At 42.7% G+C, this 23,824-nt stretch overlaps 1 protein-coding gene across 3 annotated transcripts in view; it reads right to left on the bottom strand.

Moving 5' to 3' along the window:
- Positions 1-10,602: 10,602 nt before the first annotated feature.
- The window catches only part of ARMC1 (armadillo repeat containing 1), a 48,246-nt gene continuing 35,024 nt past the window's right edge, over positions 10,603-23,824 (bottom strand). For all 3 annotated transcript variants that reach the window (XM_077270582.1, XM_077270583.1, XM_077270584.1), the window contains 3 exons: positions 18,689-18,805; positions 17,714-17,788; positions 10,603-13,525 (listed from right to left, as the gene is read on the bottom strand). In XM_077270582.1, the coding sequence (XP_077126697.1) occupies positions 13,334-13,525; positions 17,714-17,788; positions 18,689-18,805 (384 nt within the window). In that variant the 3' untranslated portion in view covers positions 10,603-13,333. The remainder of the gene's footprint in view (positions 13,526-17,713; positions 17,789-18,688; positions 18,806-23,824) is intronic.

The raw sequence follows: 23,824 nt of genomic DNA on the forward strand, positions 1-23,824 counted from the left end.
TCAGAACACCAGCAGTTTAGTAATGTCAGTCAATCTTACTTCTATGCTGCCATCTAGTGGACAATTACATAACAGTCTCATTTCAGAGGAATGTTTTATTTCTTAGGCCGTTGTTTGCACAAATAAGTTTTAAGAAATCATAAGGTATAAGACATTAGGAACAAATAATTTACATATTATTAATGTTATATTTTACTTTCTTGAAACATAGTGACAAACATATCTTATATTCCACACGGTTCGTCAGTGAAAAGAAGCTAGGAGAGCGCATTCATACAGTTTAATTTTTAGTCAAGGTTTCAGGCTAGGGCTACACATGGACAACATATCTACAACCTAAGATATCTGTGCAACTTGTCAAAGATTTGCTGCGACTCTTAATAATTAGTTTCAAACAATTAAGGCTAACTCATAAACGTCTAGTGGACACAACGACCATACGAATTTACTTCCATGGATTGCATCTCAGAGCTATGAAAGTAGACGTAAGGTTTAGAGGACCCCCGTGGCAGATTCTGTTATTTCACCATGGAACATTGCGAATTCATCCCGTGTGACACATGTTGCAGTGTAACCCTAGCCTTACTCACATATTTTTATATAGAATATGAACAATGTAATTGAATATTATAAAAGTAGAAATTTTATTTAGCAATACCAATAGAAAAAAACATAGACAAGAACAAAACCATAATAACAGATGAATGCATATAACTGGAACAGTGGAGCATCATGTGATTCCTGGGGCTCAAATAAAATATATTAAAAAATGGAGCATAATATGGTTGGTACAAAGTAAATACATGTTTATGGTAAGTCCACAGTAAGACTTGGAGATCAAAATGTATAAAAGATGAATGGTAGGAGACATAATACGCAGATAATATCCATCAGAATCATTACGGAATCATCCTTTGTAGGGATAGCAAGCCCGGGGTAAGTAGATATTACAGATAAAGTACCATATGTAATAACAAGGTGTCCCGACGCGCGTTTCGCACAACATGCATCTTCAGGGGAGCTACTCGTATATGTTTGCCAGATGTATCACATTAGAAAAAAATAGCTAAAAGTTTCAATTTGCTTCCTGCAAATGACTGCATTGCGGCAACAGACATCCTCTTTGCGTTTCTGATTTCATATAGAGACTAGTGATGAGCGAATATACTTGTTACTCGAGATTTCCAGAGTCCTCCGAGTATTTTTTAGTGCTCGGAGATTTAGTTTTTCTTGCCGCAGCAGAATGATTTACATCTGATAGCCAGCATAAGTACATGTGGGGGTTGCCTTGTTGCTAGGGAATCCCACACGTACTTATGCTGGCTAACAGATGTAAATCATTCAGCTGCGGCGATGAAAACGAAATCTCCGAGCACTAAAAAGTACTCGGAGGTCACCCAAGCGTGCTCGGGAAATCTCGAGTAACGAGTGTATTCGCTCATCACTAATAGAGACAAACACAAGATAGGAAATTCAGCAGAAAAAATATGTGTCAGGTTAATCGGATTCCACAGTATGCAGGTATTCTCTCCACAATATAGCACTATAGTGATCATCGCCACATAACTTTGTCATACACATAAAGAAATAGGAATTCTTCTACTTCTTTGAAATAGGATTGCATTTTCTTTTACAGTTATATGTATCTCTCATGTGAATGTATCCACTTTTAGAAAGGACCTGAAAAACAGCTTCTAAAAGTAGTCATCATTTTCATTTGATATGTAATATGAATACTGTTTATTTACTTTAAAATTGGATGTCTCATGCTGATAACAATTCATATATCCTATGGGGGTAAATAGAAGTGAGAAGAGGTAGGGCTATCCTGCTTGTGGCCACTTACACAAATTGAATCGCAAGCCACTTTGTAAGAGAATCTTTGACTCAGGAAAACCTAAACTGTTCATACATTACATGGTCAGCCATTTATTTGAATGGCGAGGAAGAGTAACAGATTGCCAGACTGTTTTAAAAAAAATTTAATAAATTGATGTACAAGTGAAAATAAAAAACAACAACTATGTAAAATATCTTTCAGAATTCTGCTACTTTCTCCTGGATAGTGATAGGCGAACCCATGGATGTTCTGGTCCGGCCAATTATTTTAAAAAAGTAAGGTTTGTGTACAAGAACAGTACCCAAACCCAGACCCCATTCATCTGAATGGGGACTCGAACATCCATTGTTTGCCACAGTGTCATCTGTGTGACAGAGCAGTAAACACTGGCTTTGATCATGACAGCATGTGAGCCAGCCGCTGTAACTGGCGGTAAAAGCTTGTCACCAGTTGTGGGCATCAGCTGATGAGAATACTGAAAGTCTCTGAAAGCAGAGAGCAAGTGAGGCTGATTAGAGGATTCATCAGCCAGTGCCTGTGCAATAAATAAAATGACGTGGGGTCTTTTCTATTTTTGGTAACCAGTGCAGGCAAAACCGCCAACTGCGGGCTGCAACTCCCAGCTGTCTGTTTTGTCATGGCTAGTTATCAAGAATAGAGGAGTCCCACACTTTTCTAAATTAATAATTTTTGACAACCAGCCAAACTAAAGCAGGCAGCTGGAGGATGGTATTCTCAGACTGGGGTGGGGCTTATTTCCAATAAAGGACTTTATTCTGGCTGATTTTTTTTCCAATATAACTATGGGGTTAGTAGTGGGAGTGTGCTATTGACGCCTCTCCATTACTAATCCCCGGTCTTGATATCAGCATGAATAAAAAAGCTGATATCAACCCCAAAGCTATTACCCCACTTGCCACCGCACCAGGGTAAGTGGGAAGAGCCAGGTAAAGTGCTAGAATTGGCACATCCAATAGATGCACCTTTTTTGGGGCAACTGTTTTTAGGCTGGGGATGGCCAATATCCATGACTCCTTCCCAGTCTGAGAATACCAGCCCCCTGCTGTCTGCTTTAGCTTAGATAGTTGTCAAAATGTGGGGGACCCTGTTTTTTTTAATTATTAATTTTAAAAAATGGTGTGAAACCCCTCTAATCTTGATAGCCAGCCATGATAAAGCTGACAGCTGGGGGTTGCAGCCCACAACTGTCGGTTTTGCTTGCGCTGGTTATAAAAAAAAGAATCACTACATCATTTTATTTATTCATTGCAGAGGCGCCGGCTGATGAATGCTCTAAGGAGCCTTGCCCACCCTCACTGCTTTCAGCAACGGGTGTGCGCTGATGAGAGTAGAACTGTCATCAGCTGACACCGGTGACCGATGGTAAGCTTTTTGCCACTGGTCACAGCTGTTGGCTCACATGCTGTCATCTGGCAGCGTGGGAACTGCAGCTCTCTGACCCCAGTGGTAACAATCTTTCCACGGATCAGAGCCACCGCTGTTTCTCACGCTGTCACAGAGATGACAGCATGGGAAACAGCCGATGTTCGGGGTGCCGAACCTAATCAGTAACATGGACTTTCTGGAGAAGTCCGTGTTCAGGGTCTGTGCATGGACAATAGGTGTTTGGTATGGACCCCGAACTTTACTGTTCAGGTTCGCCCATCGCTACTCCTGGACTGATCATGTAGTTTCAAAATCTGCCTTCATTGAATACAGCATTTACAGATAATTGTGATATGAGATAATTGCTGCTCATAAAAGTCTATGGAAAAGGGAGGAGCTAGAGTCTGAAGGAGAAACAGGCAAAATTGGTTGAAATGACAGTTACCCTTTAAACTAGGTTAAATTGTTGACAAAGCTTTTTATTATGGTTACAAAAAATTATGGACCCGATTTATCACGTTCATGTCGGTCTAAGTGTGAGGACATGATAGAGTCAGGTAATCCTGATTCATGAAGAAGTGTAAGGACTCTTCAAGAATCTGGAGCGTCTGATGAATGGCGTGTGCTACCATGTGATACCACAGAAATTATACTCCAGTCAGAGACTGGAGTGAGATTTCTGGAGCACAGAACATCACAGCTTGTCATGAATTAGATGAGCTGTGGCCTCACGCCCCCCTCTATGCTCCATTACACCCCAGCTCTGCATGTTTTGGCAGAGCTGGGAGAAACTGGTGGGAAAACACCAAAAATCACAACATTTTACCCAACTTTGAGTTGCACCTAAATTTTGTAACTTTTAACAGCTTTTATGCCACAATTTGAAGCTTTGATGAATCGCGCCCTCTACTAGGAGGATCGAATGTGATTGATGAATAAATAATAACAGTATGCCACTTCATTCTGACAGCTTTCTACCTATATTTATACCTATACCTTAAACAGACACATTCATTTCAACAAACTGCATAAATCAATAAAACTTGATAAATAGAAATGTTTTTTATCCACTTATGAGCCACCTCTCCCCCATGCCTCCTGAACTCATCATTCTCTCTTTCAGCTAATATAACCATAATCAAGATAATAGACTGTTGGGTCACTGAGGCACTACAATACAGCTAGTTATAAAATCGACCAAAAACAAAAACTGCCCGAGTAAGTCCTAGTGTTCCATCATCACAAGATTCTGTGAAAGATTATCCCAATATTTCACATCTGGCATTGAAAAAAACATTAAAAAAAATTACATCCATGGCATTATGAAAACCTGGTCAAAATTTGAGATCACAACAATGTTGCAGAATCTTCTCAGAACCAGGCCAGAAGTCACTCATCCAGGAATGTCCTTGTTACACACTTGTTCCGGGTATCCTGACCTGTGCTTCCTTCCTCTGGGTCCGCTGCCCTCAGTTGTGCTGCATGTTGAGTTTTGCAAGTTGCCCGGCGTAGATCAATAACATCAACTCCCTAGAAACGTCTAAGGCCCATTGACACACACCAGTGTCTTGGGATTGGGACTCTAGATTTCTTTGTTGTGCTCTGCCTTCTGTGGTTCAACTTGCTCCCATCCCTGCTGGGTTCCATCTCATCCGTCCTGCTGCGAGTCCCGAGTGTGCCAAGTCTGCGCTTCCCATGTGCCTTCCTGCTTGGTGCATCAACGTCCGGTGTCTGTGTGCCCACCTGGACTTAAGGCTTAAGCCACATTTCCACCGCCAGTATTTGGTCAGTATTTTACATCAGTATTTGTAAGCCAAAACCAGGAGTGGGTAATAAATACAGAAGTGGTGCATATGTTTCTATTACACTTTTCCTGATTGTTCCACTCCTGGTTTAGCTTACAAATACTGATGTAAAATACTGCCCAAATAGATCTCTTGGTCAATAAATTTTACATAATTTCGACTCTGATTTCTGTTCCTTTGCCCCCTTTCAATCACTGTATATTGTTTGTTATTCATTCTTATATGATGTTAAAATATATGTTCATACGATTAAATAAACTGAATATGTGAACGTGGCCTTAGAGGATCCACCACACCAGGTAAATCTGACAGTCATGACCAGGGACGGACTGGCCATCTGGCAAATGCCAGAAGGGCCTGTCTGGTCGTTGGCCACCTTGTCTGCTACGTTAACAGAATCGGTGTTCTTAAGACAGCCATAGTGTTAGGAGTTGTGACAGAGGTATCAATAGATATATTGGTCTTGTAGTAATCTTCCTTTCCTCCATCAAGGGTAATATTAGTAACTAGATGGTGGCCCGATTCTAACGCATTGGGTATTCTAGAATATGCATGTCCACGTAGTATATTGCCCAGTGACGTAGTATACTGCCCAGTTACATAGTATATTCCACAGCCACGTAGTATATTGCCCAGCGACGTAGTATATTGCCCAGTTATGTAGTATATTGCACAGCCACGTAGTATATTGCCCAGTGACGTAGTATATAGCACAGCCCATGTAGTATATTGCACAGCCACGTAGTATATTGCCCAGTGACGTAGTATATTGCCCAGTTACGTAGTATACAGCACAGAGCCATGTAGTATATTGGCCAGTTACGTAGTATACAGCACAGAGCCACGTAGTATATTGCACAGCGATGTAGTATACAGCACAGAGCAGCGTAGTATATTGCCCAGTTACGTAGTATATTGCCCAGTGAGGAAGTATATTGCCCAGTGACGTAGTATATTGCCCAGCCCACGTAGTATATTGCCCAGTGACGTAGTATACAGCACAGAGCCACGTAGTATATTGCCCAGCCACGTATGTCACAGGTTAAAAAATAAACATATACTCACCTTCCGAGGGGCCCCTTGTAGTTCTGTCGCCTGTGTTCGGTTCAGGCGGCAGCTTCCGGTCCGAGGGTGTGATGACGTCGTGGTCACATGACCGTGACATCACGGCAGTTCCTTCTCGCGCAGGGCCTGCGATGACGTCACGGTCACATGACTGTGACGCCACAGGAGGTCCTTCTCGCGCAGGCCCTGTGATGACGTCGTGGTCACATGACTGTGACGTCATGGCAGGTCCTTCTCGCGCTGGCGCGCAGGGCCTGTGAGTACGTCGCGGTCACATGACCGTGACGTCATGGCAGGTCCTCGTCGCACACCAACCTTAGCACCGGAACCTGCAGCTTGCATGGACCGGTCACCGAAGCATCAGCAAGGCGGTATAAAAGGTGAGTATATAATGATTTGTTTGTATTTTTTTTTTTTTTTAACATTAGATGTTTTTACTATAGGCTGCATAGGCAGCCTCAATAGTGAAAACGTGGTCACACAGGGTTAATACCGGCGGTAACGGAGTGAGTTACCCGCGGCATAACGTGGTCCGTTACCGCTGGCATTAACCCTGTGTGAGCCGTGACTGCAGGGAGTATGAAGCGGGCGCCGGGCAGTGACTGCAGGGGAGTAGGGAGGGACTAATTGGACTGTGGCAGTCGCTGATTGGTCGCGGCAGCCATGACAGGCAGCTGGGGAGACCAATCAGCGAATGAATATCCGTGATGGAAGTTGCCGACAGAAAGATGGAAGTACCCCTTAGACAATTAATAATAATAATTTTTATTTATATAGCGCCAACATATTCCCGCAGCGCTTTACAACTTATAGAGGGGACTTATACAGACAATAGACATTACAGCATAACAGAAATCACAGTTCAAAATAGATACCAGGAGGAATGAGGGCCCTGCTCGCAAGCTTACAAACTTGAGGAAAAAGGGGAGACACGAGAGGTGGACAATTATATATATATATATATATATATATATATATATATATCCCATCTGGTGCTTGGGGACGGGGACAACATGGGCCTGTGTGGTTTCAAATGCCAGGGCTGAATTTCAGCCCCAGTCTGTACCTGGTCATGACTTGCTTGTTCTGGCAATCACAACTGTTCTTTGCATTGTGGGTTCTTCCCAATCCACTGAAATAGTCATCAGGCCTCTTTGAAGAGACTATGTTTTATCAGCAGGATTATCATCAGAGGACTAATAAACCTGCTGCCAGGTAGTCCTCCACATTCATGACCTCTATGACCGCCCCCACCACTGATTGGCAGCTTTCTGACTTTGCACTATGTCCACAGAAAGCTGCCAATCAGCGACGCGGGCGGGTTATACAGTGCTCAGCATTGAGAGAACTGCTAGATAAAGCAGTGATGTTATAAAAACTGCAGCAAGCAGCCCTGGAAGTGACACACTGCTGGAATCCAGATTCCTGCACCTAAATCATGCTGTTCTCAGATGGGATAGCAAAATATTAGTGACAGGTTCCCTTTAAAGATCCCCACCATGTATCCAGATGCTAAGAGCTCTTAAAGGGCCATCACTCCCGGGAATGCGTTGCATGGATCAATCGGGGAGATATGTACAGACACTTTCATGCTGATTAATCCCATACCTTGACGAAACTGGATCTCTTATGGAAAACCCAAAGAAAGAGAAGACACGTATAACTTTATTATTTTATTTTACACAACATATTTCAAAATGTAATTTACAGGCTGCTTCCATCATTATGTTCAGAGCAGCGATAGCAAACAATGCATTTTTGGTGACTGGAAAAGAAATCTGATTACAACGGTTATTACCACTATTTAGAAGATGCCCAAATTATAGCTGGAATATTAGAAGGCTGATGTGCTCCGCTGCGTGTATCCAGACAGCTTCACAAGACGCACTCCGGTCTGCTTGGTGAGGCGACACGCTTTAGAGAGATTTGCTGTAATTGATGTGGAAAGCTTTAGCCTTTAGTCTGTGCACATATATTTGCCTCTACAGCGTACAAACGTTCCCAACATTATCGTTACACGAGTCTGCAGCACTTTCTAAAGAAGCATCCTCAATAGATTACTCTACAGCGGTGAGAATGAGAAACATCAGCAATGTACCATAGCGTTCGGGTCAGTAAATCGCTGTACTCCCCCTCACTGATCGGCCATTGTCCCTGCAATCTATGTTATTATATAACGCAGACATCAAAACATGGCCCAGATGTCCCCTACATTTTGCTTTAAAAATTGGTCCTTTTACTTGAAAAATGTGATTAATAAAAAATACTGGATTGGGCGAACGTCAGTTTAGACCGAGTAGTCACTTAAAGAGAACCGGTCACCAGTTTTGTCATAACAATTAAAACTATCACTTTATCCAGCCCCAGTGCTGTATTCCATAAATGCTTATATAACCCCAACTACCCCTGTATAACCCCCAAAAATCCTTTTGAAGTTCTCTCGCATTGTATGGAAATCGGGTTGGTCCAGTCTGATGGGCATGACCTCTCCATCCCTTCCCCCGGCTGCTGCTCACCATCCTCCTGCTCTAATTGACCTGGAGGATGCCTTGTGTCATTGGTGAAATCTTATGTCTGCGCACTATGCTTTGCCATACTGTCGGTGCATGCTCACCTGTTTTTCCGCTATGCCCGCAGTAAGGCTAAGCAGCATGCACAGGCGCGAGCCGCCATTTCTGTGCACAGGCGCCCGGCAATGTAGATGATGGGAAGCCTCAACGTCAAGTGATGGAGGACAACGAGCAGCTGCTGGGGGGAGGGATGGAGAGGCCCAAAACCATGCCCACCGGACCGGACAAACTGGATGTCCATACAGCGCGAGAACTACAAAAGGTTTTTTTTTTTTTTGGGGGTGGGGGGTTATACAATGGAAGTCAGGGGGTTATATAAGCATTTATGGACTGCAGCACTGGGGCTAAATAAGGCAGTAGTTTCAGTTATGTAACACAACTGGCGACAGGTTCCCTTTAACAAACACTGCCCAACAGATATAGTCTTTATAAGAGTTTAACTTAGCAACAAGTCTGTCACCACTCTAACGGCAAAACTTGGCTATAAAGAGGAAATAAATCCAACACTCGCTACAAAAACCCTGTCCGCTAATTGTTATACCACATGACACCTACATCCAATCAGCAGTCGCCATTGAATTGCTCACTTCCTTCATAGAGAACCTTGGATGTACGGGGAGGTGCTACACTGCAGCCCATTAGCAGTGGCCGATTGGCTGCAGCGCTCACGTGGTATAACATCAGATGAGCATCAGATCTGGGACCAACATCGCTGGTACAGGAGGTCAGTATGGGATATTTTTATTTTACAAAGGAAACAGAATATAAAAAGGGGTTGTTGGAGTAGTGGACAATCCCTTTAAATAGTGAATGAAATAACACAGCAGTTCATATTAAAGCTTGATCAGGCTGACAACCAGGGAGGGTGAAATATTAGCAACCATCATTTCAGTGGCATTATTAATCAGAATTTTTGAGAAAAGTGGTTTTGGTTACAAGTGTTGGGGAGTCAAAAGTCTTTGAAGGATAAAAAAAAACAAAACTTAGCAGCAGTCATTTTAGGCTGATGTTAGGCTACTTTCACACTTGCGTCGGCACGGGTCCGTCGCAAAGCGTTGGCGCGGCGTACCGACGGACGTTGTGCCAATTCGGCACAACGTGGGCAGCGGATGCAGTTTTTCAGCACATCCGCTGCCCATTCTAAGTCCCGACGAGGAGGGGGCGAAGTTCCGGCCGCACAGAAGCGGTAGGAAAGAGTGGATCCGATGTACGAAAAAACGTTACATTGAACGTTTTTTTCGTGACGACGGTCCGCCCAAACATCACGCATCCAGCGCACGACGGACACGACGTATGGCCATACGTCACGATCTGTCGGCAATACAAGTCTATGGGAAAAAAGCGCATCCTGCAGGCACATTTGTAGGATGCCTTTTTTTCCCCAAAACGACGCATTGCGACAGATCTAAAATGATGCAAGTGTGAAAGTAGCCTTAGTTGGCATTAGTACTCAGATTTTTCTACACATACATTTTAGTGACTATTGTCTTAGCCAAAATTTGTAACGGAAATAACATAATTAATAGTAAAATTATTGGAAAAACAGCTGCCTGCCTTTCACGAAAGGTGATCCGACCTTCCTGCATCCTTCTCAACTTTACACATACACACATCTGGAGATCAAAGAACCTAAAATAATCAGTAAATGTAGAGAAAAACAGTATGGAGTGTTCTAGGCTGTAATAACTTGAATGTGGACATGCACTGCTACAAAGTCATTCAGCCAAAGGCATTGTGCATTGTATGTAGCATTCCCAGCACCTGCGGCGTGGGAAGTGCTCAGCCCAACAACTAGTATTTTTATTCAATTTGTATCTCAAAAGGTAAAAAAGCCATAAACTAATACTGAAATACAATCACAGCCTCCAAACGGGAAGAAGTTACACAGCAAGCAGACATATTGTCATTCTACACATAAAACACACTGAAACCCGGAGTCAGTTATGTGCTTTATTTCAGACTGCTGAAGACCTTTGTACTGTTCTGTGCAGACTGCTGTCGAAAAGAGATTCTGTGATTTTTATGAGAATATATACACTCCAAATATAATGCATATATTTACCAGACTACACAATATAAAATGCATACATTATTAACAGCTCTTAGACCTGATGGGCTCTCGTGTACTTTGAAATTATGCATGAAAATGGCTGTAATCATCTTTTTTTTTTTTTTTTTACAATAGGCATTTTAGGAGGCCAGCTTAAGAGTGAGAATTTATTAGTCGAAATGTATTCAGTCTCCGCACACCTGGCCTAACAGCTGCAACTTGTACTGAGCAAGGTGAGATCTCAGCAGCAAGAGGGAGGAGGGACACTGAGGATCTGTCAATCAGGCTTGATGAAGAGCGAGATTGCATTTTCTTAAAGTTAATACAGTCATTCTAACATGGCCGAGAGATCGACATGAAGAAGAACATTTTTGTTTAAATGTGTACATGCATGTAATGTAGTGAACGGCGGTAGTGGAGTATGTTAATATATATATATTTTATATTAATACACTCACTCTACATTACATTCACAGACACAATTAATGAAGAAAATTGTGAGTGGGAGTACATATTTAATGTATGCAGCTTGTACTGTGAAACCTAATGACGGGTCCTCTTTTAGTGGCTCTACCATTCTCCTTGTAGGTCTTTTTAGCAGTTAGTATTAGCCACGGAATGACCATTCTCAAGCTTCCTCTTAGAACTTTGTGTCGTTCCTCCGTTATATACATCTGCCTTTTTTGGATGGGGGTTATCCATAAACGCTGACATTCTCATCACTGATTGCAATGGTGGCATCCAATCGCTGTTCCTGATTTATTCCTACTGGGAATATGACAAATGAACACAGTGCAAAGTTTAAGAAAAGATGCTCCAATATTGTCATTTTATTGGGAATACATTTACTTATCTTACTGGGTAATTACCAAAACAGTCATGCTAGGAAAGCGTAACAGTGCCTCTTTCGAGAAAACCCAGGCAATATCATCATCTCCCAGAGACAGAAGATCACATTGGTGATGCAAAGGGTCATTAAGTTGGATTTTTAAAAATCAATGAGTAGTGCTCTACATCAAGCCTCTTCATTCTAGAAATCAATGGTGGTCTACTATCAAAGATTACACCGCACCAGGTCTCCATCACAGAATATTTTGCTTGGCCTTCTCTTTTCAGGTAGGTGCACACGCCAGCTTATAGACACTGGCGTACATGCATCATTTTTGAAGCATAGCCCCTTTTAGGAAGACGCCGGCGTCTGACGTCTGTGGTGTTCTCTGCCACCACCTTTTCTTAGAAAACATTTCATACAGAAAATAGCGCCAGCTGCTAAACAGAAGCCGTCTGAAGAATGGTCAGGTCTCTTCTTTTAGTCACTTTAGGGCGAAGGAAGCCTCAAGCTTTTAAAAGAAGTGTAACAAGATGGCGCAATGTTCATTCTTCTTAGCATTTCTATCACTTCTTCAGGAGGATTTCACCTGACAAAGCCGCCATTTGTAAAAAAAAAAAACAAAACTCTTGCTTTTCCCAAAACTCTTTTCTATAGTAATAACATTACGTCACAAAAGCATTAACGTTCTGATGATAGAATAACCGTATGACAAAACTTTCATAATCAAATTGTGCGACTCAACTCCTGGTCCATCGGAACAAGAAAAAAAAAAGAAGTGCATGATACAATCACATCGTTTCATCTGGACATCTTAAGCATACGTTTCACCCCTCCTTCTCAATACAAACATTTGCACATATAAAAACACCTCCATCAAAGACAGGGGCCAAAAATGGGGGTACTTCTTATTCAGGGTCTCTAAAAATGGCACCTTGGTGTATAGCAGGCAGCAGACCTTGAACTCAGGTGTTGTTTTTTTTTTTTCAATAGTGGTTGTTACTCCTAACATTAGACCTTAGGTTAATTCTCGGAGTTTGCACTAGATCATTGTGGATAAAACATTGCATATTCACGGCTCCTGTTGTATTCATTTGCTCTCAGTAGGACTGGATTATACTCCGAGAATATGTGAATTTTATTACATCTATAAGCTCGTTGCGGCCAATATCCCTAGCACGGTTGCCCGCTAATAGTTTGGGCCTGCGCAGAACTCAAAACTCTCATATACAAGGCATAAAGACTTTGAGATCTAGGAAGTTTTTGGTAGAAAAAAAAAAAAAACACAATGAGGTTGCGTCGCTGTGGACAGTAGCAGATGTCACAGAAACAAATCCTTCCATAAAATAAGGCAAGAGAAAGAAAACTTTTCTTAAAAAGGCGCTCACGCACTAATATCGAACCAGAATAAGAACGGACGGTCCTGAGTATCGAGGTGAAGAGACGCTTCCTGTGTATTACAACACACCGGTGACCTTAAGGCTGAAGATCAGAGTGCTCACTATCACAATTATTTGGCTTAGAACATGACAGTGTAATAGCAAAGGGTGGACCCATTTACAAAGTGAGGCAACACGCAATAAATGAAGCAACACGTCTTGGTGACCTTTGTCCGCCATGCTGCGTTACGAGCTCGGCTATCGTACAATGTAAAACACAGCGGAAGTTGCGAGAGCTATAACTTGGTTTTTTGTGTGTGTGTAGTATTTTATTGCAAATTGCACTTCACTGGGATGATTGAAAATATTTCTTTGAACTGTCTCGCAGTCTTTAGTCCCTAAGCCCATGTCACCAGTAAAAGGATCGTGATAAAAAGTTTGCTGCGGTGCTGAGCCAACTGCTCCCGCCATCTTGGTGTGCCCCAACACGAGACACCGCTTTATCCTGCTCCTTCATGGGGCTTTCATCTTCAGGAAGGTAATCGGGTAAATCGATGTTCTGCTCCACATCCACAGGAGTGTCTTGAAATGGCACCAGCAACTGTAAGGAACTTGGCAGCATTAATAATCTCATAACAATATTAAAAATCATCAAAGAAAAGCAGACACCTACTCATTAAGCCAATTAATGAACATATTACGCTACGTTCACATTTGCGTTGTGCGCCGCAGCGTCGGCGACAACGCAGGAACAACGCATGCACAACCCATGCACAACGCTGTGTTTTGCGACGCATGCGTTCTATTTTTGAACGCAAAAAAATGCATCATGCTGCGTCCTCTGCGCCATGCCGCTTGCGCCAAAAAGGAAGCATGCATCCCAAAACGCAACGCATGTCCATGCGCTCCCATGTTAAATATAGGGGCGCATGACGCATGCGGCGACGCTGCGGCGCACAACGCAAATGTGAACGTAGCTTTAAAGAGGATCCCCACCTAAAGACATGAATCAATAGCATGAGATGGGGCCGAGCTGCTTTTTTTCCTTTTCTAATGCCATTTCAGATTTCATCCTGGCAGTGTAGCTGCTCGGGGTACCTATCCCTACCAGTATAGATCAGATGACTTAGGTCTGCCACCCAAAGTATAATCGCGTATTAAATGAAAGAAGAAGTTAGGCAGAAACTAAAGGGTTATCCCCATTAGACATTTAAAGGTATATCCTGTGTATATGCTGTAAATGTCTGACAGATGCAGGTCCCACCTTCAGGGACCCACAGCCATGTGCAGAACAGAAATCACACAACCCGTCGGTGATGCTGCCGTTGTAAATGAGAGGTGGCCATGAATACTAGTCTCTCTCCATTTATTTCTCTGGGTGTTCCAAAAACAATAAGAAACATCATTTTTTTAGCTCTCACTGCAGTATTAGCCATAAATGGTTAGAAAAAAAAAAAATATTTTCAAAATACATTTCCAAGTTCTGATTAACAACCATGCATCTTTAATGTACGGCACATCAGTTACGGAAATGATATTTCATGTTTCAGGCTGTGCAGTTGGACTGGGAGACAGTTTTGGATGAATGCGAAATCATTAGAAATGCACCCACCACCTTTGACTCAAAATCTGTCCTTTCCTTTACCACCAAATGAACTATAGTGTTAGGACTTGCCCTCATATCTACCCAGCCTTGATTATTGCAGTATCCTCCGCTCCCGACCAACGCCCTCTCCAGACCATCCATCCTTAAAGGGAGTCCATCAACCCCAAAACACATTTTAAATAGGCTGATGGTGTGTTCTAGAGTTTGGTGTACCATCACTCCCCCTCACTGGCATATTGGGGCCCTTCCTCTGATTGACAGCACTCACATCCGGGAACCAGCATTGTCTGAATGCTGCCAGGCGTGTTCTCCGCCCTGTCTCCTTTCTTCTGACCCCGCTTGCTGCACCTCCAGGTGTATTAGTGTAGCGAGTGGCCCGCAATAGCCCCTCTGCCATCTATCTACAATTGCCCTACTGTCTCCTTCCCATTACACTGCAGACTAAGCTCGTAAAGGCAGAGCCCTCTCCTTTCTGTACCAGTCCAACACTGTTCGTTAATTCACTGTAATTTATATGTGTATTTTGTACGTAAACCCTCTTCACATGTACAGCATCATGGCGCTAATGAGTTGTTTTTTTTTTGTTTGTTTTTTTAAAGTCAATAATAAATACGTACTGACTAAGGCATAAAAAAAATTATACATTATATTCTGTAACCAACTAATTTTCATTTCAATCGTATATTTTATATTCTTCAATCCAATTGAATATTTACTTAAAAAATAAAAGAAAGAAGGAAGAACATGATAACCAGGGTGCTCTATGTTACCCACCTTTTTGCTGCTCCAATGCCCTTTATGGTTAAAATGTCTGACTCTGCTGCACATGCTCAGTAGTGGAGTCCTCCGCTAAAGACCACAGGCGGACGGTCACTACTGGCCATGCCTACAGTCAAATCAGCCTGAAAAAGCCTGATTGTATTTTACTACCATTTATGAAAGATGGAAAAATTAAGGCATTGGAAACTTCACTTACTGACCCAACAGCCCTGATTATCAAAACTTTTATTTTTTGTAACACACACACCGGGAAAAAAAAAAGCAGGTGCTGTGTCATGTCCGTTTTTTCCTTGTGCCATCAATAGTGAGGAATTATACGGAGCGTGGAAGAACGGATGCAAGTCTATTGGCTAATGCTTAGACCCACCACTATATCAACCCCTTACTTTTAAATGCACAGTGTTTAGCGCCACACTGAATTTTGTGTTTATGAAGCCTTTTTACGAACATGTGAGCCTTTGCTGGAAAAAAGGCGGAAGGGCTCCAGAGTCACTATTCTGACACGAAGGGCTCATGTACACATTAGTGTTTCGGGTAGGAGCACCATCTGTGTTGTTCACGTATAGCACTCGTACCCAATAGTCTATGGGGCTGTTCACGTCAGCGATTTTCTGTAGACTGAGTGGTCCGTTCATAATCGTAGAGACATGTCCGATATTAACCCAAGTGTGGGATGAAACTAAGCAATGCAAGTTTATGGGTCCGACAAAAAAACAAAAAAAACAAACTGCACTCGCATGCCATCCAAGCATTTTTCACAAACTGTTAAGGTACCTTCACACTGAACGATATCGCTAGCGATCTGTGACGTTGCAGCGTCCTGGCTAGCGATATCGTTGAGTTTGACACGCAGCAGCGATCAGGATCCTGCTGTGCCATCGTTGGTCGGAACAGAAAGTCCAGAACTTTATTTCATCGCTGGATCTCCCGCAGAAATCGCTGAGTCAGCGTGTGTGACGCCGATTCAGCGATGTCTTCACTGGTAACCAGGGTAAACATCGGGTTACTAAGCGCAGGGCCGCACTTAGTAACCCGATGTTTACCCTGGTTACCAGTGTAAATGTAAAAAAAACCAAACAGTACATACTCACATTCCGGTGTCTGTCCCCCGGCGCTGTGCTTTCCTGCACTGTCAGCGCCGGCCAGCCGTAAAGCAGATTACAGCGGTGACATCACCGCTGTGCTTTCCGGCCGGCGCTCACAGTCAGTGCAGGAAAGCACAGCGACGGGGGACAGACACCGGAATGTAAGTATGTAGTGTTTTTTTTTTTTACATTAGCACTGGTAACCAGGGTAAACATCGGGTTACTAAGTGCGGCCCTGCGCTTAGTAACCTAATGTTTACCCTGGTTACCCGGGGACCGGCATCGTTGGCCGCTGGAGAGCTGTCTGTGTGACAGCTCTCCAGCGACCACACAGCGACGCTGCAGCGTCGCTAAATGTGACAGTACTTTTAGATAAGCCAAGGTGGAGCAAATTTTTGTTACAAAAAAAAAAAAACTGGCAAAAATCAGACTCAACTCTGATTAAACTTGGATGACACATTCACGAAAAGCTGATAAAACTTTCCAGAAACTCACCCAGATTTTCTCATATGTGAAAAATAACCATGAATAAGGCCTAATGCATAGACCCACCACTATATTAACTTAACCCCTTTTAGACACGGCCTTTTTTCCTTCTTTTGCATTTTGTTTCTTCCAAGGACTATAACTTTTCACTTTTCCATCAACAGACATATGAAGGGCTTGTTTTTTGTGCAAAGAGGTGCAGTTTTGAATGGCACCATTCATTTTACTATTTAATAAACTGAAAAAGGGAAAAAAAAATTCCAGGTGGGGTGAAATTGTGATAAAACAACAACAAAAAAAACAATGCAATTCCGCAACTGATTTTTCAGGTTTGTATTCACGGTATTCATTGTATGGTGAATATGACTTACTAAAACTAAAGTTGATTAAATATTTATGTAAGTGGTGAAAAAAATGCAGAAATTCATACAAAAAAAAAAAAAATAATGTTTTGCTTGTGTTGTCATTTTGGAGCTGTGAGAGAACTTGATTTTTGCATCGCCGACATTTTTTTATTACCAATTTGGGGTTGATATGATCGTTTAATCGATTTTTCTATTTATTTTTTTTGCATATTCTAGAGTTTCAATTCTTAGTCTTATTTTTTTTTCTCACATAGCACAGCTGGACAAGATGAAGCTCCTAAGTCTTCATCAAAAACACAGACCCGAGATATGATGTTGTTGTAGAGTATGTTATATGTCAGGAATGGGTTAAAACTACATGTTGTGACAATAAAGTCATCTACAATTTTACCACCTGGTAAAAGCAAGAGTGAAAACTTGTTAAAACCTGAACCAGGCATAGAAGGCTCAGTGAGAATGTGACCAACCTCTTCTCCAGCTTCTCCCTTTACGACTTGTTGCGCTTTCATCACTTTGGTAGATGCTATTGCTGTCGCTAAAGCCTAAAATGAAAAAAATATATATTATTTAGTCACTACCAGTGGATAACACAGGCGCCATACATCTGTTCCCTTAGATCTCCAGTCTGTATACATGTGCACAGGGACATGAATGGATATCTATCAGTGAGCTGATAGGTAATATAATACATTTGCTCATTTGTAAGACAAGTTGCAGAATGACCGATCCCATTACATAATGTTCCATCAATTTCAAACATACAGGACATTTGTGGTGAAAGCTCGAGCACTTCTGACGGGCCTTCATGTTAGAGGCAAAGTGATTCCTTTTAGATCAAAGCATCTGAATAAAATGTCATCAAAGCTGGACCAGCGCTCAATACACATGGCAAAAGTGCCAATATGGCGCATCCTGAAACGGGTATTTCAAAGACAACTTGCCCTCTCTGAAGCCATGAGGGCATTACAGGTCATATTCGATTAGTAGCCAAGACCCCTTGCAGAAAGGACGTGTCCTGGGTCTATGGCGTGAGCCCCGATTGCTGGCTACAAGAATCAGGGATCCGGTGGAGCTATCCAACATGTATCGAGGTCCCCCCAACTGTTCTCTAAAGACAGATCAACGCAAAAAGCTTTTGACAGGTTCCGTTCATGATAGTGAATTTTATAGATGCTCCAGTCCATAAGGAAAGTGTTGTAGAAAGCGCCACCCATGCACACATGTGCGAAGCAACATTGATAGGGAGCGTAGCCATTGTCATCATCGGGGAAGAATAATTAGGATGTGCATATATCTAATCTGTAATTAAGAAAAGTGGACTTGATTCTATTGTGGGTCATCTTACGGCATTTGTTAAGGAATAGAGAAAACAGGTTTCTAAATGCCGTTGAGAAAAGTAGTCCAGTAGCCCAAGTCTGCCTCCATCCGGAATAACAGCTTACCTCTGCTTTCAAGTCAGACCGAATGCGGACAACGCATCTTTGTACCGCCATTTGAAATGTAAAGCTAATGACGCCTTTGATTTTCAGGAGGGCATCTTCACAAAGACTCCTACGAGACTGAGGAGAGAGAGAACATTTTTTTTAACCAACTGATATAAGGTACAAAAAAAAAATAAAAAATTAAATATATATTCATTTACACACACAAATATAGAGAAAATGAGTGGAGTAAAAGTGAACACAAAGAACTAAAAATGCACAAAGAAAGCATAATCTACGCCACAGGACCACATGATGCCATTTTGTCCAGCTACCACCATTTTCGGCATCTTACCTGTCACTGGATTTTTGACTCACAATGTAAGAGCAGCATAAAATATAGGCAGAGACCCGGATTTCAGCCAATTGTCACTTACTGGGCTTTTTGCTACGGTCTAGATAAAAATCACTGCTTGATCAGCTGCAGCTGATAGTCTAGTCTACTAGTCTTCTCAATCATGAGCTTGTTGTAACGCCCAATCACAGACTGGCAGATTTCTGTCTGCACTATGCATACACAGAAAGCTGCCAATCAGTGGAAGAGGAAGGATAACTAAAGCTCAAAAGTATGGAGGACTACACAGCAGACGCTCATCAGTGTGAGGACTAGCTGCAACTGATAAAACAGTTAATTAAAACTACAGTAAGCAGCCCAGTAAGTAATATATCGCTGGAATCAGGGTCTCTGATAAAACAGTATGCTGCTCTCAGATAAGGACATCAAAAACCAGTTGATAGCTCCTCTTAAAGGGAATCTGTCACCTCATTTTGCCGCTATAAACTGTGGCCACCGCCATGAGGGGCTTATCTACAGCATCATCTAGCTGCGACAGAAGCAAGGAAGAGGACGTCATTGTATGAAGATGGGAGGCGTCGGACCCGGATCGCCCCTGGGTGAGTATAATCTAACTTGTTTTTCTTATCTTTCAGGATACATCGGGGGTGGGGGGGGGGGCTTGGGGTTATCTACAGCATTACAGAATGCTGGAGATAAGCCCCTAAAGGTACCGTCACATTAAGCGACGCTGCAGCGATAGCGACAACGATGCTGTCACACAGACCGCTCTCCAGAGACCAACGATGCCGAGGTCCCCGGGTAACCAGGGTAAACATCGGGTTGCTAAGCGCAGGGCTGCGCTTAGTAACCCGATGTTTACCCTGGTTACCATCGTAAAAGTAAAAATAACAAACAGTACATGCTCACCTGCGCGTCCCCCGGCGTCCGCTTCCTGTACTGTGTGAGCGCCGGCCCTAACAGCAGAGCGGTGACGTCACCGCTGTGCTTTTACTTTCACTTTAGGGCCGGCGCTCAGTCAGAGCAGGAAGCGGACGGCAGGGGACGCGCAGGTGAGTATGTACTGTTTGGTTTTTTTTACTTTTACGCTGGTAACCAGGGTAAACATCGGGTTACTAAGCGCGGCCCTGCGCTTAGTAACCCGATGTTTACCCTAGTTACCAGTGTAAAACATCACTGGTATCGTTGCTTTTGGTGTCAAACCTGACGATAAACGCCGGTCTGACGACCAAATAAAGTTCTGAACTTTATTCAACGACCAGCGATATCACAGCAGGATCCTGATCGCTGCTGCGTGTCAAACTAAACGATATCGCTAGCCAGGACGCTGCAACGTCACAGATCGCTAGCGATATCGTTTAGTGTGACGGTACCTTAATGGCGGTGGTCGCAGTTTATAGGGTCAAAATGAGGTGACAGATTCCCTTTAAAGTTGGGACTCCTTCCCGCTTTGTATGTTTGGGATAATTTAATGAACTACAATAAAGATGGCAGCACTTATGCATGACCACCTCCACTCTTGTTCTCTGGCGTGCTAATGCGGAGCTTGGGACCCCCATTGTCCACACAACACACAACTTTTAGGTATATATGGCAAATACGCCATTAAGTGTCTTAAGAATACCTACATTGGTTTTATTGTGGCCCTTGAGAGAGGTACAACTTAAAAATGTGGCACTTAAATTGAAAAAGTTTATGCACCCCTGATCTAGATGGGCTCCTCTTGTAATAAATAAATGAATATTATTATAAATATACAACAAAGAAAATTCACACAAAGTGAATAATGTCCACTAAATAATATTAGCCAACCTATTTCAGAGTGAACAAAAACTAAAGCATTCTAGTATTTTAAAAGCAATTTATTATAAATTAGAATATAAAACGGAGAAAAACTGACAAAACTGTACAATATCATATATAAAAAAAATGAGCGTAGAATACAGATTCGATAATAATGTAAAAGATACCAGACACAATATACCCAAGAAGGGGAACAATCCCTCAAGTGAAACTATGCAGTCTACCTAGACTCAATAAAGTGCTTGTGCAAATCCGGTGAATAGTCTTTCAAGACGACTAAGTACATTAGGGGCTTTGTAAAATACCAGTACCGGTGTAGAGTACTGAGCTAGAGCTGAGCTAGAGCTAAAGATCTGTAGCGCACAGGGACTCCGACTCCAACGTACGTTTCGCCACCGTGGCTTATTCAAGGAGACTCCTTGAAAACGCCACGGTGGCGAAATGTACGTTGGAGTCGGAGTCCCTGTGAGCTACAGATCATCTCTACACCGGTACTGGTATTTTACTAAGCCCCTAATGTACTTAGTCGTCTAGAAAGACTATTCACCGGATTTGCACAAGCACTTTATTGAGTCTAGGTAGACTGCATAGTTTCACTTGAGGGATTGTTCCCCTTGGGTATATTGTGTCTGGTATCTTTTACATTATTATCGGATCTGTATTCTACGCTCATTTTTTTTTATATATGATATTGTACAGTTTTGTTGTCAGTTTTTCTCCGTTTTATATTCTAATTTATAATAAATTGCTTTTAAAATACTAGAATGCTTTAGTTTTTGTTCACTCTGAAATAGGTTGTCTAATATAATAAATATATTTTATTACATCAGGGAGATTCATTTGTTGTTATTCCTACACATGCTTACAGTAGATTGAGAAAGTATTCACCTACTTTGACTTTTTACCTATTTTGTTACATTACATTTTTTTTTTTTTTACATAAATATGGGTTCAAATAACTAAGAATTGGCATGTACATTTATGTGTTCACCCCTTTTGCTATGAAGCCCCTAAAAATTTCTGGTGCAAACAATTCCCTTCATGAGTCACAGACTTAGTGGCAGGAAGTCCCCTGTGTATAATCTGTGTCACTCGGTCTGTCAGTATATACACTTTACCTCCTCTGAAAGGCCACAGAGGCTGCAACACCTTTAACCAAGAGGCACCACTAACGAAACACCATGAAGACCACGGAGATCTCCAAACAAGTCAGGGACAAGATTGTTGAGAAGTACAAGTCAGGGTTGGGTTATAAAAAAAAAAAATAAAAAAAATAAAAAATATCCCAATCTCTGACGATCCCCCAGAGAACCATCAAATCCATCATCACCAAATGGAAAGAACATGGTACCACAACATACCTGCCAAGAGAGGGCCGCCCACCAAAACGCTCAGCCCCGGCAAGGAGGGCATTAATCAGAGAGCCAGCACAAAGACCAAAGGTAACCCTAAAGCAGCTGCAGAGTTTCCAAGCAGAGACTGGAGTATCTGTCCAAGTGACCACAATAAGCCATACACTCTATAGAGGTGGCATCTATGGAACAGTGGGTAGAAAAAAGCCTTTACTTTCACACCTAAAAATTGTATTACTCGTTTTGAGTTTGCCAAAAGACATGTGAGAGACTCCTCAAATGTAAGGGTACTGTCACACAGTGCCATTTTGATCGCTACGACCGTACGATCCGTGACGTTCTAGCGATATACATACGATATCACAGTGTCTGACACGCAGCAGCGATCAGGGATCCTGCTGAGAATCGTACGTCGTAGCAGATCGTATGGAACTTTCTTTCGTCGCTTGATCACCCGCTGACATCGCTGGATCGTTGTGTGTGACAGCGATCCAGTGATGTGTTCGCTTGTAACCAGGGTAAACATCGGGTAACTAAGCGCAGGGCCGCGCTTAGTAACCCGATGTTTACCGTGGTTACCAGCGTAAACATAAAAAAAACAAACAGTACATACTCACATTCCGGTGTCTGTCCTCCGGCGTCTCAGCTTCTCTGCACTGTGAGCGCCGGCAAGCCGGAAAGCGAGCACAGCGGTGACGTCACCGCTGTGCTTTCCGGCTATGGCGCTTACACAGTGGAGAGAAGCAGAACGCCGGGGGACAGACACCGGAATGTGAGTATGTACTGTTTGGTTTTTTTTACGTTTACGCTGGTAACCAGGGTAAACATCGGGTTACTAAGCGCGGCCCTGCGCTTAGTAACCCGATGTTTACCCTGGTTACCCGGGGACTTCGGCATCGCTCCAGCGCCGTGATTGCAACGTGTGATCGCAGTCTACGACGCTGGAGCGATAATCATACGATGCTACGACGTCACGAATCGTGCCGTCGTAGCGATGTAAATGGTACTGTGTGACGGTACCCTAAGGAGGAAGGTGCTGTGGTCAGATGAGACCAAAATTTAACTTTTTAGTCTCATTTACCAAGGTAAATGCTATGTCTGGATCCAAACCATCACAGCTCATCACCCCAAGAACACCATCCCCACAGTGAGATATGGTGGTGGTAGCATCATGCTGTGGGGACGGTTTTTGACAGCAAAGACAGGGAAAATGGTCCGAGTTGAGGGGAAATGGATGGTGCAAAATACAGGGATATTCTTGAGCAAAACAGGTTTCAGTCTGTCAGTGATTTGAGATTGGCATGGAGGTTCACCTTCCAACAAGACAAAGCATACTGCTACAGCAACACTCGAAGTGGTTTAAGGGGAAAAGCATAAAATGTTTTGGAGTGGCCTAGTCAAAGCCCAGTACTTAATCCAACTGAGAATCTTTGGTCAGACTTGAAGATTACTGTTCACCAGAGGAAACCACCTAACTCGAAAGAGCTGGAGCAGTTTTGCCTTGAGGACTGGGCAAAAGTTCCAGTGGCAAGATGTGGAAAGCTCAAAGAGACGTATCCAAAGTGACTTCCAACTGTAATTGCAGCAAAAGGAGGCTCTACAAAGTACTGACTTTAGGGGGTGAATAGTTATGCACATTAGAGTTTT

The sequence above is a fragment of the Ranitomeya variabilis genome, chromosome 6 (genome assembly GCF_051348905.1).
Source record: "Ranitomeya variabilis isolate aRanVar5 chromosome 6, aRanVar5.hap1, whole genome shotgun sequence".
In the NCBI taxonomy this organism is placed as follows: domain Eukaryota; kingdom Metazoa; phylum Chordata; class Amphibia; order Anura; family Dendrobatidae; genus Ranitomeya; species Ranitomeya variabilis.